Source organism: Chiloscyllium punctatum, chromosome 32 (genome assembly GCF_047496795.1).
Source record: "Chiloscyllium punctatum isolate Juve2018m chromosome 32, sChiPun1.3, whole genome shotgun sequence".
Classification (NCBI taxonomy): domain Eukaryota; kingdom Metazoa; phylum Chordata; class Chondrichthyes; order Orectolobiformes; family Hemiscylliidae; genus Chiloscyllium; species Chiloscyllium punctatum.
The window spans coordinates 31,445,164-31,462,282 of NC_092770.1; the positions used below are offsets into that span (position 1 = coordinate 31,445,164).

The following is a 17,119-nucleotide window of genomic DNA, read 5'->3' on the forward strand; positions in this document are numbered from 1 at the left end:
CTGTCTGAAAATGAGCCTTCTAGCTCAGCGAGCAAACTTGTATCCAGAACCTCAACCTGAGCTACAAATATTCTCCAAACTCGCTAACATTGGAAACCCTTTTGATTGGAGAGTGATACAGAGCGAGGGAGGGGCGAGGCTTTGAGGAGGATTGAATGTTAAAGAATTTTAAAATCGAGATTTTGTTGGACCATGAGCTGATGTAGGTCAGTGTGTGATTATGTGAACAGGACTTTGTGCGAGTGTATGAACTTTGTGTTGTTGTTCTTTCGTGGAATGTTTGATGTCGTTGGCAAGGCCAGCATTAATTGCCCATACCTCATAGCCCTTGAATTGAGTGCCTTCCTCAGGCTATTTCAGAGGGGGGTTAAAAGTGAACCACATTGCTGTAGGTCTGGAGTCACATGCGGGCCAGACCAGGTAAGAGCAATAGTGAACCCAATGGATTTTTACTGTAGTCAGTGACAGCTTCACCGTCACCAACACTGAGAATAACTTTGCATAAATTAAGTTATGCAAAGCAGCAGTGATATTTGAACATATCCCAGACCATGAGCCTGGCACTCTGGATTTTTATCTAACAAAACTGCCACTACACCACTGCTCTCCCACACATTTTACATATATCTTCTCTCAAAGGGTAAAGATAAATAAAAAAAATTGCACTGTTTTCAAGAAACCGTTTAAAGTCTCAAATTTTAGACTTTTTTAAGGAAGTAACAAAGAGGATTGAAGAGGGCAGAGGTGTACATGTGATCTATATGGACTTCAGTAAGGCGTTTGACAAGATTCCCCGTGGGAGACTGATTAACAAGGTTAGATCTCACGGAATGCAGTGAGAACTAGCCATTTGGATACAGAACTGGCTCAAAGGTAGAAGACAGAGGGGGGTGGTGGTGGTGGGTTGTTTTTCAGACTGGAGGCCTGAGACCAGCGGAGTGCCACAAGGATCGGTGCTGGGCCCTCTACTTTTTGTCATTTACATAAGAGGTACAGTTAGTAAGTTTGAAGATGACACCAAAATTGGAGGTGTAGTGGACAGTGGAGAGGGTTACCTCCGATTACAACAGGTTCTTGACCAGATGGGCCAATGGGCTGAGAAGTGGCAGATGGAGTTTAATTCGGATAAATGCAAGGTGCTGAATTTTGGGAAAGCAAATCTTAGCAGGACGTATACACTTAATGATAAGGTCCGAGGGAGTGTTGCTGAACAAAGAGACCTTGGAGTGCAGGTTCATAGCTCCTTGAAAGTGGAATCACAGTAAGATAGGATAGTGAAGAAGGCATTTGGTATGCTTTCTTTTATTGCTCAGAATATTGAGTACAGGAGTTGGGAGGTCATGTTGCGGCTGTACAGGCCATTGGTTCGGCCACTGTTGGAATATTGCGTGCAATTCTGGTCTCCTTCCTATTGGAAAGAAGTTGTGAAACTTGAAAGGGTTCAGAAAAGATTGAAGGATGTTGCCAGGATTGGAAGATTTGAGCTATAGGGAGAGGTTGAACAGGCTGGGGCTGTTTTCCCTGGCGCGTCGGAGGCTGAGGGGTGACCTTGTAGAGGTTTATAAAATTGAGGGGCATGGATAGGGTAAATAGGCAGTCTTTTCCCTGGGGTCAGGGCAACTTTGGTGGAAGCTGGTACAATTGCAACATTTAAGAGGCATTTGGATGGGTATATGAATAGGAAGGGTTTGGAGGGATATGGGCCAGGTTCTGGCAGGTGGGACTAGATTGGATTGGGATATCTGGTCAGCATGGATGGGTTGGACCAAAGGGTCTGTTTCCGTGCTGTACATCTGACTCTGACTCTCTTGCTTTTCACCTCAACTGTGACCCAGCAGTAGTGCTCTCATCTCTGATGCAGAGGACTCTGGGATGCACCGCACTCAGAAACTTGGCATGTCGAGAGATAAATTTAAATCCTTGCCCATTTTCCCATCCATGAATTTAAAAAAAAAAAAAATCACTCGTGTCCGGGCTAAGAATAGGGGAGTTTTGCCTGTTGTCCTTTGCCAAAATAAATTCCTAAAATAACGTCACTTAAGCAGGTCATCTGGTTTCTGAACAGAAACTCGGTAGGTTTGGCAGCATCAGTGGAGCAAGGGACAGGCCTAATGTTTTGAGTTCAAAGACCGTTTTTCTTAACAGCTCAGAAGCATTGTTGGACTTAATGATAACTGCACAATTTTCTGCCACAATTGCTGAGTATCTCTAACACTTTTTAAATTTCATATTTCCAGCATCAGTAGTATTTTGCTCTTATTACATGTCAATCCAAACTTCTCGAAGACAATTTGCCCCCATCTCGAGTGCATTTAGAGATGTGCACCAAACTCTGGTCCAGCCTCATCCCATGAATAAACAAAATGAAAACCTTCCCTTTGTTGCTGTATTGACAATTCTATTGAAGGAGGTACTTCATAGGCAGAGATTCTGTACCACAACAAGGAGAGTTCTACATAGAGCAGAGAAGGCTAGATGGTGATTTCATCTATATCTTCAAAGTCATGAAGGGTTTTGGAGAAGTAAATAAAAAGAAACAGTTTCCACTGCCAGAAGGGTCAGTAACAAGAAGATGTTGACTTGAGGTATTTGACTAAAGAACTGGTAGCACAATGGGATTGCCCTATTGCCATGCGTTATGATTTGGAATGTGCTCCTTCAAAGGGCAGTGGAAGCAGATTCAATGGTCAGATTCAAAAGGGAATTGGGATAAAAGAATTACAGAGCCATGGGGAAAATGCAGGTTATTTGAAATATTGCATAGCACTATCAAGGAAAAGGCACCATTTGTGCTATAGTTTTATAATTACAACACCTCAAAAATACTTCAATATCTGTAATGCAGATTGGAACATTCTGAGATTTTGAAAGGTGCTATATAAATGCAAGTTCTTTAGCTTGTTGACCTCTTTTAAGCATTATTTGACACAAAGCATTCACTTGATTGTAATTTTCAGCAATAAAATCAGATTTTTTTTTTAATAATAGCTGCCAGAGTACTATTCAATTACGTAAATAGGGACAGAGCTATTCAGAACATTATAGGAGCTGGAATAGATTTCTCATCATCCTCTCATTGCCTGATATTTTGAGACAATTGAAACACATTCCTGGCCAGTCTCCCATCCTCCACTGCCTGACAAACTTAAAGCCATCTGAACTTCTGCTGCGTTTATCCAAACTTTAATAGCAAGTTCCATTCATTCATCACTACTGTTTTCTGACCTTCATTGGCTCCTGGCTAAATAGTGCATTGATTTTTAAAATTGTTTTCATATACTTACCTCTTGCTCCTGGTTACTTCCTGTAATGTCTTCAAATTCTGCACTCTTCTGAAATATCTCCATTTGTCTAATTCTAGTCTCAAACATCTAGCCAATTTCAATTGATCCTTCAATAATTGTCATGCTGAGACCCTTGGGATTGGGAATTCTCTCCCTACATCTCTTAATCTCCTCTTCTCTCTTTTTAAGACTCTCCTTAATATCAACCTCTATGACCAACCTTTTTGTCTTTCTGCCTAAAATATCTATCTACTTTTTAATGACGTTCCCTCCTGCGGACCACCTTTGAGTTTTTACAATGGTGAAGCGATCTAAACAAGTTTTAATTGATTCCCTTACTTTGGGTTGGATCGTTTCTTTTCCACTAAAGCTACAGCCCAGAACCAATCTTTGACTGTTGACATTGCGATGCATGTGAATCTTGTAAAGAGATTGCTAAAGATCACTTTATCCTTTGTGTTTGTACTCCTTTCTACTGCATATTTTAACGGTGTGTGTGTTTGCTTGCCTCCTCCAAGGCTGCGACATCCTTTGTTAGGTGTTTAGAACTTGGTGGAAAAAGCTATGCTCCTTCAGACAAGGACCCACTGATGCAACACGTCAAAGGGCTTCTAGATTTGGTGCATTTCATAGATAAATTGCAAGAAATAATTGGAGAGACCCCAGATTCCAGGTAAGTGAACTTTCTTTAGTGGCTCATGGATTGAATGAAACATAGCAATTTTTTTTCCCATAAATTTTCTAATGACACTGGTGTAAATTTTGAATGGGAGACAAAGCCTTTATATTTGCTTTTATATTAGTTTAGTTTTATATTAGTTTTATATTAGTCTACCCTGTGTTTTTATGGTTGCTAAAGCTTGGGAATGAGAAGAGATCAGTTCAGGTAGCATGATGGCTCCGTGGTTCACACTGCTGCCTCACAGCACCAGGGGGTTTGGGTTTGATTTCAGCCTTGGGTGATGGTGCAAACTCTATGCAGACATTCTCCCAGTGTTTTGCGTGGGTTTCCTCTAGGTGTCCCAGTTTCCTCCCACAGTCCAAAGATGGATGGATTAGCCATGCTAAATCATCCTGTAGTGTCCAGAGATGTGCAGGCTAGGTAGATTAGCCATGGGAAATGTAGGGGTTACAGGATAGAGGGCTGGGTCTGGCTGGGATGCTCTTTGGAGGGTTGGTGTGGACTTGATGGGCTGAATGGCCTGCTCCCATTCTGTATGATTCAATAATTTGATATGAGATGCTCAAGGGGATAGGCAAAGTAGATAAAAGATGTTTCCTCTTAGAACAAGAAGTAGTGGTTTTAGACTGAGGGGTGGAGATTGAAAACTGAGGTGAGGAGGAATTATTTCTCTAAGTCTTAATGAATTTGTGGAATCCTGGTGGAGGCTGGGACACTGATTAAATTGTGAGAGATTTTCAATTAGTAAAGGGTTATGGCGAGCAGGCAGGAGAGTGGCGTTGAGGTCGAGCTGAGATCAGCCATGATTGTATTGAATGGAAGAGCAGGTACTCACAGGACTGAATTATCCACTCCAGCTTCTAGTTCTTGCATTCTCCTGCACAGCATTGATTTCATTGAATCTAATAGTGCAGAAGGATGCCATTTGGCCCATAGTTCCTGTGCTGGCTCTTTAGAGCTGTCCATTCAAGCTTGGGACCCTCCAACCACATGGCATCAACACTGATTTCACCAGATTCCTCATTTTTCCCTCCCCCCACCTCATCCCAGAGAGACAATAGGTGCAGGCGTAGGCCATTCTGCTCTTCGAGCCTGCACCACTATTCAATATGATTATGGCTGATCATCCTTAATCAATATCCTATTCCTGCCTTATCTCCATAGCCTTTGATTCCACTATCCTTGAGAGCTCTATCCAACTCTTTCTTAAATGAATCCAGAGACTGGGCCTCCACTGCCCTCTGGGGCAGAGCATTCCCCACAGCCACCACTCTCTGGGTGAAGAAGTTTCTCCTCATCTCTGTCCTAAATGGTCTACCCTGTATTTTTAAGCTGTGTCCTCTGGTTTGGCACTCACCCATCAGCGGAAACATGTTTCCTGCGTCCAGAGTGTCGAATCCTTTCATAATCTTATATGTCTCAATCAGATCCCCTCTCAGTCTTCTAAACTCAAGGGTATACAAGCCCAGTCGCTCCAGTCTTTCAGCGTAAGGTAGTCCTGCCATTCCAGGAATTGACCTCGTGAACCTACGCTGCACTCCCTCAATAGCCAGAATGTCTTTCCTCAAATATGGAGACCAGAACTGCACACAGTACTCCAAGTGTGGTCTCACCAGGGCCCTGTACAGCTGCAGAAGCACCTCTTTGTTCTATACTCAATCCCTCTTGTTATGAAGGCCAGCATGCTATTGGCCTTCTTCAGCACCTGCTGTACCTGCATGCTTACCTTCATTGACTGGTGTACAAGAACACCCAGATCCAACCCTCCAACTCTGCACTGCCCTCTTGAACTGTTCTACCTGTCCATCTTCCTTCCCACCTATCTGCTCCACCATCCCCTCTGACCCATCACCCCCCCCGCCCCCCAACCTGTATCTACCTATTGTCTTCCCTCGTACCTTTCTTCCCCGCCCCCACCTATTTCTCTCTCAGCACCCGCCCCCCCCCCCCCCCCGCCCATATTTCGGATGAAGGCCTTATGCCCGAAACATCGACTTTCGTGCTCCTTAGAGGCTGCCTGACCTGCTGCAAAGTTCCACTTTTTTCTGTTTCTCCCACCTCTTTTAAAAGTTATTAAATATGCTCCCACCTCTTTTCTCTCTCCCCCCCCCCCCCCCCCGCCCACCCCAAACTCAGGCTCACATTCCAATCATCACTTTTTGCTTTGTGTTTTATGAAATGATAAGTTCTAATCTGCCTCTTTCATCCATTAACTCTTTGTTAAATTCTGTGACCTCCGGTTACTGGTTGTTCTGTCATAACAATCTCATGATTCCAAGCAGCCCTGTGAAATCTCTCCGATCTTCTCCAATCCACATAATTTGAACTCTTTACCCCCAATACCTTCCAAACCAATCTCTTCTCTGGCCTTCTCCATTACTTTGATATCCTTCCTGAAGTGTGGTGCCTGGAATTGCCTCTATTTTCCAACAATACACACCATGCATGTAACAATGGGGGAGGTGGGAGGAAGCCTCTTGATTTGTTGTTATTTTTGAAACTTTGGGCGGTGGGTGGACAAAACCATGTACCTTTAAGTTTGTCATGTGTTTCTACGCTGAGCTAAGAATAGAAAGATGTAGTTTTACTTTCAATTTGAGTTCAGAGTGGCAGTAGGTTGTCTGGAAATATGTTTATATGCACTTAAATGAACCTTTGAGAAAACTTCTGAACCGTTCAGCGCTTTAGAAAGTGGAGTAGAAGAAAAAAAATTTGTGCTGTGCCTAGCAGCATGATCTCCTGTAACACCAGGGGACAGAAGAAGGAAAAGCTCTTTTAGAAAGATGAATATCCTTGACAAGTAGGATTTAAGGAGAATCCCTAGGCATTTTATTCATGTATTAGGAGCAAGAGGGTAACTAGGGAAAGGACAAAGGAGGGAATTTGTGTGTGGAGCCAGAGGAAATGGAGGAGATCCTTCATGAGTAATTCACATCTGTATTCCTCAAAGCAGAGGACATGTATGATGGACTGAATAGAGAGGGTTATGTTTATATTCTAGGGCATTTTCAATATGAGGAGGTGTTGGGTGCCTTGAAAAACATTTTAAGGAAGTTCAGTCCCCAGGGTCTGATGGGGTCTATCTCTAAGATACTGAGCTCTCTCCACCCTGCATGCACTCTGCCTCTATTCCTGATGAAGGGCTTTTGCCTGAAACATCATTTTTTTTTTCCTGCTCCTCGGATGCTGCCTGAACTGCTATGCTTTTCCAGCATCACTCTAATCCAAGATACTGAGGGAGGCAAGGGAGAAGATTGCTGCTGTTGTGACCAGGATCTTTGTGTCCTTTATTAGCCACAGGTGAGGCCCAGAATAACTGGAATAGTCAATGTTGTTCCTTTGTTTAACATGGGCAACAGGGATAATCCAGGAAATTATAGTGCAAACGGGCCATACATCAGTGGTAGGGAAATTATTGGAGAAGATTCATAGGGACAGGACTTTTTGTCGTTTAGAAAAGAATGGACTTAGTAAGGATAGTCAGTATGGCTGTGCAGGTGAAGGTCTTGTCTCTCAATGTCAAAAGTCACTCGCCACCAGGTTAAAGTCCAACAGATTTAATTAAAATCCCAAGCTTTCGGAGCACTCTGTCATGAGTTGACTTTTGACTTTGTCCACCCCAGTCCAACACTGGCATCTGCACGTTATTGTCTCTCAGATTTGGTTGAGTGTTTGATGAAGATGATTTGGGGATAGGGCAGTGGATGTTGGCTACGTGGACTTGACTGAAATGTTTGACCAGGTCCCTCATGATAGGCTGGTCTGGAAGGTTAAGTACATGGGATTCATGGTAAGTTGGACTTAATGACTGCCTATAGCCAAGCTAATTTTTTGAGGTGGAGGAAGGTGATGGGGGACTTTCTGACTGGAAGTCAGTGACCAGTGGCATTCTGCAAAAAGAAATGCTGGGACCTCTGCTGTTTTGTTATGTAGAAATGATTTGGATGAAAATGTAGTTGGTCTGACTTGTAAGCTTTCAGACTACATAAAAATTGGTTGAATTATGGATGGTGAGGAGGGTTGTCAAAGAATGCAGCAAGGTATAGATCAGCTGAAAGTTAGGTGGAGAATTGGCAGATGGACTTTATTCCACACAAGGAGGAGGTGTTGTGTTTTGGGAGGTCAAATGCAAGAGGAAAGTATACAATGAAAGGCAGGAATCTTAGAACATTGATATACAGAGGGATCTTGGGACTTGTGTCCATAGCTCCCTGAAAGTTGCAACACAAATGGTTAAGGTGGTAAAGAAGGCATATGGCATGCTTGCATTCATTCTTCAGGGAAGAGAAAATGAGGGCTGGAGATCAGAGTTGAAGTGTGTGGCGCTGGAAAAGCACAGCAGGTCAGGCAGACTCTCGTGCTCCTCGGATGTTGCCTGACTGTCTGTGCTTTTCCAGCACCACACTGTTTGACTTTATTGGTCAGGGCATTGATACAGCTTGATAAAACTTTAGTTAGGCTACTTTTAGGCATTGTGTGCAGTTATGGTTGTCACGTTATAGGAAGGATGTGGAGGCTCTGGAGATGGTAAGCCCCTTTTGCACCATGGTCTAACCCCAGGAGGTTTACCTTGCAAGTGCATGCTTTGAGGACATCCTTAAAGCTTTGAGAAACTGCAGTTATTTTTCCCCGACAAACTAGAATGTCTCACCCAAAACTACCTGAACTGGAGAAGATAGATCTCGAAGGTGCCAACCTTGTGAACATCTCTGGGCTCAGACAGAGGCCAAGAGCAAACAGAGGAAGGTGTGTGTGAAAAACAGTGTCCCATTCAAGCTCCTCCAGTGTATCGTGGGGCTCCAGCATCAGAATGTTTAATCACCTCAGGACCCCCAACTCCAGAATGGGATAACTATGTCAACCTTTTCTTTTATTCATTTGCAGGATATGGGTGTCACTAGCTAGGGTGTCACTACTTTTCCTTCATTGCACTAAGTGTCAATCACATTGCTGTTGGTCTGGTCACATGTTAGCCAGACCAGGTAAGGATGGCAGTTTCCTTCCCTAAAGGGCATTAGTGAACCAGATGGATTTTTTTTCCCCCCCCAACAATCCGCAATGGATTCATGGTCATCATTAGACTCTTAATTCCAGATATTTATTGAATTCTGATTTGAGCCCAGGCCCCCAGAATATTGCCAGGGTTTCTGGATTAATAGTCTAGCATTATAAGCACTAGGTCATCACCTCTTCAGGTCCTGTGGAATTGTTCAAGATTAAAAGATGTGGCAGGAAGCCATTTAAGGCAATGTCATGATTTTTTTGTTTAATCCAAGCGTTTTTCTTCAGTAATAACTGAATCAAGGCATGGTTGAAACTTGACCTTGATTAATCTCAGCATAGATCCCAAGGTCTGCTCATGGAGGAAGTTGGTAAAAGGAACAAAGGGTGATGAGTGAGGGTTCATGTCATGAGTTGACATGAAAGCTATAAAGGGTCATGAGAAGTATGCAAAGCAATGGTAGGTATGAGGGCCTATGGCTATGAGTGGGGAGTCGAGAATATGGTGCTGGTAAAGTACAGCAAGTCAGGCAGCATCTGAGAGCAGGAGAATTGCCGTTTCGGGCTAAAGCTCATTCCTGATGAAGGGCTTTCGCCCAGAACATCAATCCTCCTGCTCCTCCAATGTTGCCTGACCAGCTGTGCTTTTCCAGCACCACACTTTCGACTCTGATCTCCAGCATCTGAAATCCTCACTTTCTCCTAATTGGTGGGGCTGATGAGCTGGAATGGGGAGTGTATGGGAATGAAGGGTGTTGGGAAGAAGAACTCTTTATTTTACAGTAATTGAGTAAGTGCAACAAAATCCTACAGTAACAAGACAGACCTTTCACCTCGACTGTCTCTCTCTCTCTCTCTCTCTCTCTCTCTCTCTCTCTCTCTCTCTGTCTCTCTCTCTCTCTCTGTCTCTGTCTCTGTCTCTGTCTCTCTCTCTGTCTCTCTCTGTCTCACACATATATCCATCCTGTTCCTCCATGTACTTTTATCCTAATGAAATTCAGGCCTACAAACTAATACAGGGAGCCAAATCAGGAAGAAAAATATGATTCTTTACAGTGTGACTGATTTGATTATTGCAGCAACTTGTACAAGATAAGAGCATCAATTTTTGATTTTTGTCTTGACATTTTAAAGCTGAAAGCTCTAATTATTCTCAATTCAGGGAAAAAGGTAACTTTTATCTCTATTAAACTCAGCATCTCTTTCAAAGAGCTAACACAAGTGCAATGGCAGGGCATTGGTAAACTTCTGTGATTTTTCACTGAAACACAATAGATGTTGTTAAAAAACATAAACCGTTCAAAGCAAGACTTAATCAGAAATAAACTTGAACTGCACGAATGAAGAAGAAGGAAACTTAGTGAAACTCGTCAGATTTTATACATTGAATTGCCAAAGTGAAAAATGCTGACTTTGCATTGACTGGAACATCAAGTTGTGTCTCATTCTGGGAATGAGCACTGCACAGCTGTTCAGTTTAATCCAGTTCCCTTTATTCCCTAATATTCATAAATGACCATGTGCTTAATCAGTTAGCTGTGTCATGGTCACAGTACACAGACAGCTCACGGGGAAATAATGGAAACAAATCTGAGTGACAGTAAGTTAGGCTCTTTAAAGAGACTAGATTATGTAATTCTGTTCCGTTGCCTCTTTCTTTCAATTTACATTCGAAGATTTGAGTACGTCCAGCTGACCAAGCTCTAGGGAGGATTTGGCAGCTGTTGCAGCTGCACTTTGGACTGTGTTCTGCCAGGACTGCTACAGATCTGGCTGTGAGCTTCACACTCTTTGGGCCCCAGCTCCCTCCGTGTGAGGGTCTAGATAGGGGTGGGTCGCCTGTTGGAACAAAGGAGCTGACACATGGGAGGAAAGACAGAACCGCTCAGTGAGTAGTGGAATGCTGTGGATGCTGGAAACCTGACTTTACAAAAGTAAAAGAATACACACACCACGATAGAACTGTTCAGTAGCTCGGGCAAAGTCTCTGAAGGGCCAAATAGTTGGGTATGCAATTGCAACCAGTTTGTATGGCATTGTCAGTCCAAGCAGCATTGCTGGATAGGAAAGACGTGTGCTCCTGTTGTGTGCCATAGGACCTTGAATGGATGCCATCCTGACCGCTTCCAGTTGCCTGGTGTGACGCCAAGTTCTGGGTTTGGTCAATGAACATTTGGTTAACCTGCTCATTGCTCCCTTGGCAAACAATGAGCAGAGACCTGCATCAGTGTTATTTAAAGGACCAGGCACTTGACTCGCATGTAATTAACTCTCTGAGCAGTTTCCATGGCAGTGGTTCAAGAATGTGACTTATTAACCCTTTCTCCAGGCCAGTTGGGGGTGGGCGATCAATGCTGATTTAGCCAATATCCTGGGCAACACCACAGCCAATCAGAATCCACTTACCAACCAATCCACACCACCCTCTTGCATGATAGAAACTTTATTTTCTCTTTTTATATCAGTACTCCTGCTAACTGCCCTGATAAGTGGGCTGTTGTAGAAGGCAGCAATTCTTGAGGAAACCTGGCAGGAGGAAATTGGAAGGAGAAAGTTGGTATAGGGAAAGGTAAATGATATAGGAAACAGGAGGCCCATAGCATCACCATCGGCTTGCCCCATCATACCAAAGGGCAGGATAATGGTGTCCTTTAGGCTGAGATAGGGCATAAGGAAGCAACATAGCAGCACATTCAATCTGCACCCTGATTTTCCTTTTACTTTGTTCTTGGGGTTCAGACATCTGTCTGGGCCAACACTTATTATCCATCCGTAATTGCCCTTTGAGGGTGTTGATGAACCACCTTCTTGAACCATTCCAAATCTTGTGGCATGGACAGCCCCACAGCACAGTTCGGTAAGGGGTGACAGAAGTTTGACTCAACGATTGATGGTATATTTCCAAATCCGGACCATGAGTGACTTTGAGGGAAACTGACAGGTTGTAGTGTCTTTGTGGGATCTTGAGACAATGTTGAGGACTGCCAGGTCAACTTCCTCCTGACTGTGTATATCACTGTGCCACCGCTTCTGCTAGGTTTGTCCTGCCAGACCCAGGTATCGTGATTAGAGTGCTGGAAAAGCACAGCAGGTCAGGCAGCATCTGAGGAGCAGGGAAATCCACATTTCAGGTAGGAACCCTGATGAAGGGTTCCAGCCCAAAACGTCAGTTTTCCTACTCCTCTGATGCTGCCTGAGCTGTGCTTCTCCAGCACCTTTCTAATCTTGACTCTGATCTCCAGCATCTGCAGTCCTCGCTTTCGCTTAGGGATAGCGATGGTGATATCAGGTACGATTCTGAGTGTGGCTATGTCTGGTTGTTGCTTGAAGGGGGCTAATATACAGGCTGGGAGATTTGAGAGCTGCTTGGGAGGTTTAAATTAGTAAGGTGGGGGGGTGGGACCCAGGGAGATAGTGATGAGAGAGGTCAATCTGAGACTGGTGCAGTTGAGAACAGAAGAGAGTCAAACAGGCAGGGGCAAGGTAGGACTAATAAATTAAACTGCAAGGGGCCTAACGGGGAAGGCAGTTGAACTCTGGGCATGATGAGAAATATGGGACTGAGAGCCTATCAATTACAGAAACATTGCTCAGGGATGGGCAGGACTGGCAGCTTAGTGTTCCAGAATACAAATGCTACAGGAAGGATGGAAAGGGAGGCAAGAGAGGAGGGGAAGTGGCCTTTTTGATAAGGGATAGCATTACAGCTGTGCTGAGGGAGGATATTCCTGGAAATACATCCTGGGAAGTTATTTGGGTAGAACTGAGAAATAAGAAAGGATGATCATCTTATTGGGATTGTATTATAGAACCCTAATAATCGGAGGGAAATTGAGAAGCAAACTTGTAAGGAGATCTCAGCTATCTGTAAGAATAATAGGGTGGTTATGGTAGGGGATTTTAACTTTCCAAACATCGACTTGGATTGCAATAGTGTTAAGGGTTTAGATGGAGAGGAATTTAAGTATGTACAAGACAATTTTCTGATTCAGTATGTAGATGTACCTACTAGAGAAGGTGTAAAACTTGACCTACTCTTGGGAAATAAAGCAGCTCAGGTGACTGAGGTGTCAGTGGGGGAGCACTTTGGGGCCAGCGACCATAATTCTATTAGATTTAAAAATAATGATGGAATAAGATCGACCAGATCTAAAAATTGATGCTCTAAATTGGAGAAAGGCTAATATTGACAGTATTAGGCAAGAACATTCAAAAGCTGATTGGAGGCAGATGTTCGCAGGTAAAGGGACAGCTGGAAAATGGGAAGCCTTCAGAAATGAGATAACGAGAATCCAGAGAAAGTATATTCCTGTCAGGGTGAAAGGAAAGGCTGGTATGTATAGGGAATGCTGGATGACTAAAGAAATTGAGGGTTTGGTTAAGAAAAAGATGGAAGCATATGTCAGGTATAGACAGGATAGATCGAGTGAATCCTTAGAGTATAAAGGCAGTAGGAGTATACTTAAGAGGGAAATCAGGAGGGCATAGAGGGGACATGAGATAGCTTTGGCAAATAGAATTAAGGAGAATCCAAAGGGTTTTTACAAATATATTAAGGACAAAAGGGTAACTAGGGAGAGAATAGGGTCCCTCAAAGATCAACAAGGCGGCCTTTGTGTGGAACCGCAGAAAATGGGGGAGATACTAAATGAGTATTCTTAATCTGTATTGACTGTGGAAAAGGACTTGGAAGATATAGAATGTAGGGAAATAGGTGCTGACACCTTGCAAAATAGGAGGAAGTGCTGCATGCCTTGAAATGCATAAAGGTGGATAAATCCCCAGGACCTGATCAGGTGTATCCGAGAACACTCTGGGAAGCTAGAGAAGTGATTGCTGGGCCTCTTGCTGAGATATTTGTATCATCGATAGTCACAGGTGAGGTGCCGGAAGACTGGAGGTTGGCAAACATGGTGCCACTGTTTAAGGGTGGTAAAGACAAGCCAGGGAACTATTGACCAGTGAGCTTGACACTGGTGGTGGGCAAGTTGTTGAAGGGAATCCTGAGGGACAGGATGTATATGTATATGTATTTGGAAAGGCAAGGACTTATTAGGGATAGTCAACATGGCTTTGTGCGTGGGAAATCATGTCTCACAAACTTGATTTGAGGTTTTTGAAGAAGTAACAGGATTGATGAGGGCATAGCGGTAGATGTGATCGACATGGACTTCAGTAAGGTGTGTGACAAGGTTCCCCATGGGAGATTGGTTAGCAAGGTTAGATCTCATGGAATACAGGGAGAACTGTGGGCGGCACGGTGGCACAGTGGTTAGCACTGCTGCCTCACAGCGCCAGAGACCTGGGTTAAATTCCTGCCTCAGGCGACTGACTGTGTGGAGTTTGCACGTTCTCCCTGTGTCTGCGTGGGTTTCCTCCGGGTGCTCCGGTTTCCTCCCACAATCCAAAGATGTGCAGGTCAGGTGAATTGGCCATGCTAAATTACCCGTAGTGTTAGGTAGGGGTATGGGTGGGTTGCGCTTCGGCTGGGCGGTGTGGACTTGTTGGGCTGAAGGGCCTGTTTCCACACTGTAAGTAATCTAATATAATCTAAACTAGCCATTTGGATGCAGAACTTGCTCAAAGATAGAAGACAGGTTGGTGGTGGAGGGTTGTTTTTCAGACTGGAAGCCTGTGACTGGTGGAGTGCCACAAGGATCACTGCTAGGTCCACTACTTGTTATCATTTACATAAATGATTTGGATGTGAGCATTAGAGGTATAGTTAGTACATTTGCAGATGAGACCAAAATTGGAGGTGTGGTGGATAGCAAAGAAGGTCACCTCCAGATTACAACAGGATCTAGGCAAAAGTGAGGACTGCAGATGCTGGAAACCAGAGTCTAGATTAGAGTGGTGCTGGAAAAGCACAGGAGGTCAGGCAGCATCCGAGGAGCAGGAAAATCGATGTTTTGGGCAAAAGCGTACTTTTTCACAGAGGGTGGTACGTGTATGGAATGAGCTGCCAGAGGAAGTGGTGGAGGCTGGTACAATTGCAACATTTTAAGAGGCATTTGGATGGGTATATGAATAGGAAGGGTTTGGAGGGATGTGGGCCGGGTGTTGGCAGGTGGGACTAGATTGGGTTAGAATAACTGGTTGGTATGGACGCTTTAGACCGAATGGTCTGTTTCCGTGCTGTACACCTCTATGACTGTACACCTCTGTGTGATTCCAGACTCGTGCTGTGGATTCTTACTCTCCCTTTAAATGTGGTTCACAAACCACTAGGTTGTGTTTAATATTTATGAAGCCTAAACTACAGAATTAAACCAGATGGACTCTGGTATTGACACAGGCACTGGAAACAACAGTGGCATATTCAGTTCCGTCAACTCCTTTTTCACTATTTGGGGGAGCGAGAGCAAAATTGGGGGAGCTATCTCACCGACTAGTCAGAGTCATAGAGATGTACAGCATGGAAACAGACCCTTCGGTCCAACATTTCCATAACGACCAGATATCCTAACCCAACCTAGTCCCACCTGCCAGCACCTGGCCCATATCCCTCCAAAACCTTTCTATTCATACACCCATCCAAATGCCTCTTAAATGTTGCAATTGTACCAGCCTCCACCACTTCCTCTGGCAGCTCATTCCATACACCTACCACCCTCTGCATGAAAAAGTTGCCCCTTCGATCCCTTTTTATATCTTTTCCCCTCTCACCTTAAACCTATGCCCTCTAGTTCTGGATTCCCCCACCCCAGGGAAAAGACTTTGTCTATTTATCCTATCCATGCCCCTCATAATTTTGTAAACCTCTAAAGTCACCCCTCAGTCTCCGATGCTCCAGGGAAAACAGCCCCAACCTGTTCAGCCTCTCCACATAGCTCAAGTCCTCCAACCCTGGCAACATCCTTGTAAATCTTTTTTCTGAACCGATAGGAAGGAGACCAGAATTGCACGCAATATTCCAACAGTGGCTGAACCAATGTCCTGTACAGCTGCAGCATCATCACGTTAACCAACCTCCTGTCTTCTGGCACCTCACCTGTGACTATGGATGATACAAGTATCCCAGCAATCACTCCCTAGCTTCCCACAGAGTTCTAGGGTACACCTGATCAAGTCCTGGAGGATTTATCCACCTTTCTGCATTTCAAGACATCCAACACTTCCTCTGTAATATGGATATTTTTCAAGATGTCACCATCTATTTCCCCACATTCTATATCTTCCATGTCCTTTTCCACAGTCAATACTGATGCAAAATACTCGTTTAGTATCTCCCCCATTTTCTGTTGCTCCACACAAAGGCCACCTTGCTGATCTTTTGAGGGACCCTATCCTCTCCCTAGTTACCCTTTTGTACTTAATGCATTTGTTAAAAACCCTTTGAATTCTCCTTAATTCTATTTGCCAAAGCTATCTCATGTCCCCTTTTTGCCCTCCTGATTTCCCTCTTCAGTGTACTCCTACTGCCTTTATACTCTTCTAAGGATTCACTCGATCTATCCTGTCTATATCTGACATGTGCTTCCTCCTTTTTCTTAACCAAGCCCTAAATTTCTTTAGTCATCCAGCATTCCCTATACCTACCAGCCTTTCCTTTCACCCTGACAGGAATATACTTTCTCTGGATTCTCATTATCTCATTTCTGAAGGCTCCCCATTTTCCATCATGTAGGCATCAGACACAGGTGCAGACAATCTCTGATACTGCTTTGCTTCATTCATGTCCATTGTGCCATGTTACCATGAAGGGATAGGACAGCATACCAGTGGATGTGATGCAGGGTGATGTGCCTACCACTGCTGAATAGCTGGAAGCATGTAGAGGCAGTCAGAGGTGAGACAGGCTGCAAGCACTGATCGTATTCGACCCTTGCCAGTTTCCTGGCAGCATCTGTAATAGGGCTGAGGGTTAAAAAAGTTGAACAACCAAGATGTGAAGCAGAAATGGGATAAATAAAAAAGATGGGGCTAAAAGAAGTGTGAATGGTGACAGAAGAATTATTATCAACAACTGATCTCTGATTAACAAAGTTAAGGTCTGAAATGATTATCAGGTGAGGCTGAGGTGTGACCTTCCAGAGGTTTATAAAATAAAGGGCATGGGTAGGGTAAATAGACAAGTCTTTTTTTCTTTTCCCCAGGGGTGGGGGGAGTCCAGAACTAGAGGGCATAGGTTTTGGGTGAGAGGGGAAAG

General features: G+C 44.0%; 1 protein-coding gene across 1 annotated transcript in view; it reads left to right on the forward strand.

Moving 5' to 3' along the window:
* parpbp (PARP1 binding protein) overlaps nt 1-17,119 on the forward strand; it is a 51,240-nt gene that overhangs the window by 17,255 nt on the left and 16,866 nt on the right. The window contains exon 6 of the mRNA XM_072552016.1: nt 3,803-3,957. Coding sequence (XP_072408117.1) covers nt 3,803-3,957 — 155 coding nt within the window. The remainder of the gene's footprint in view (nt 1-3,802; nt 3,958-17,119) is intronic.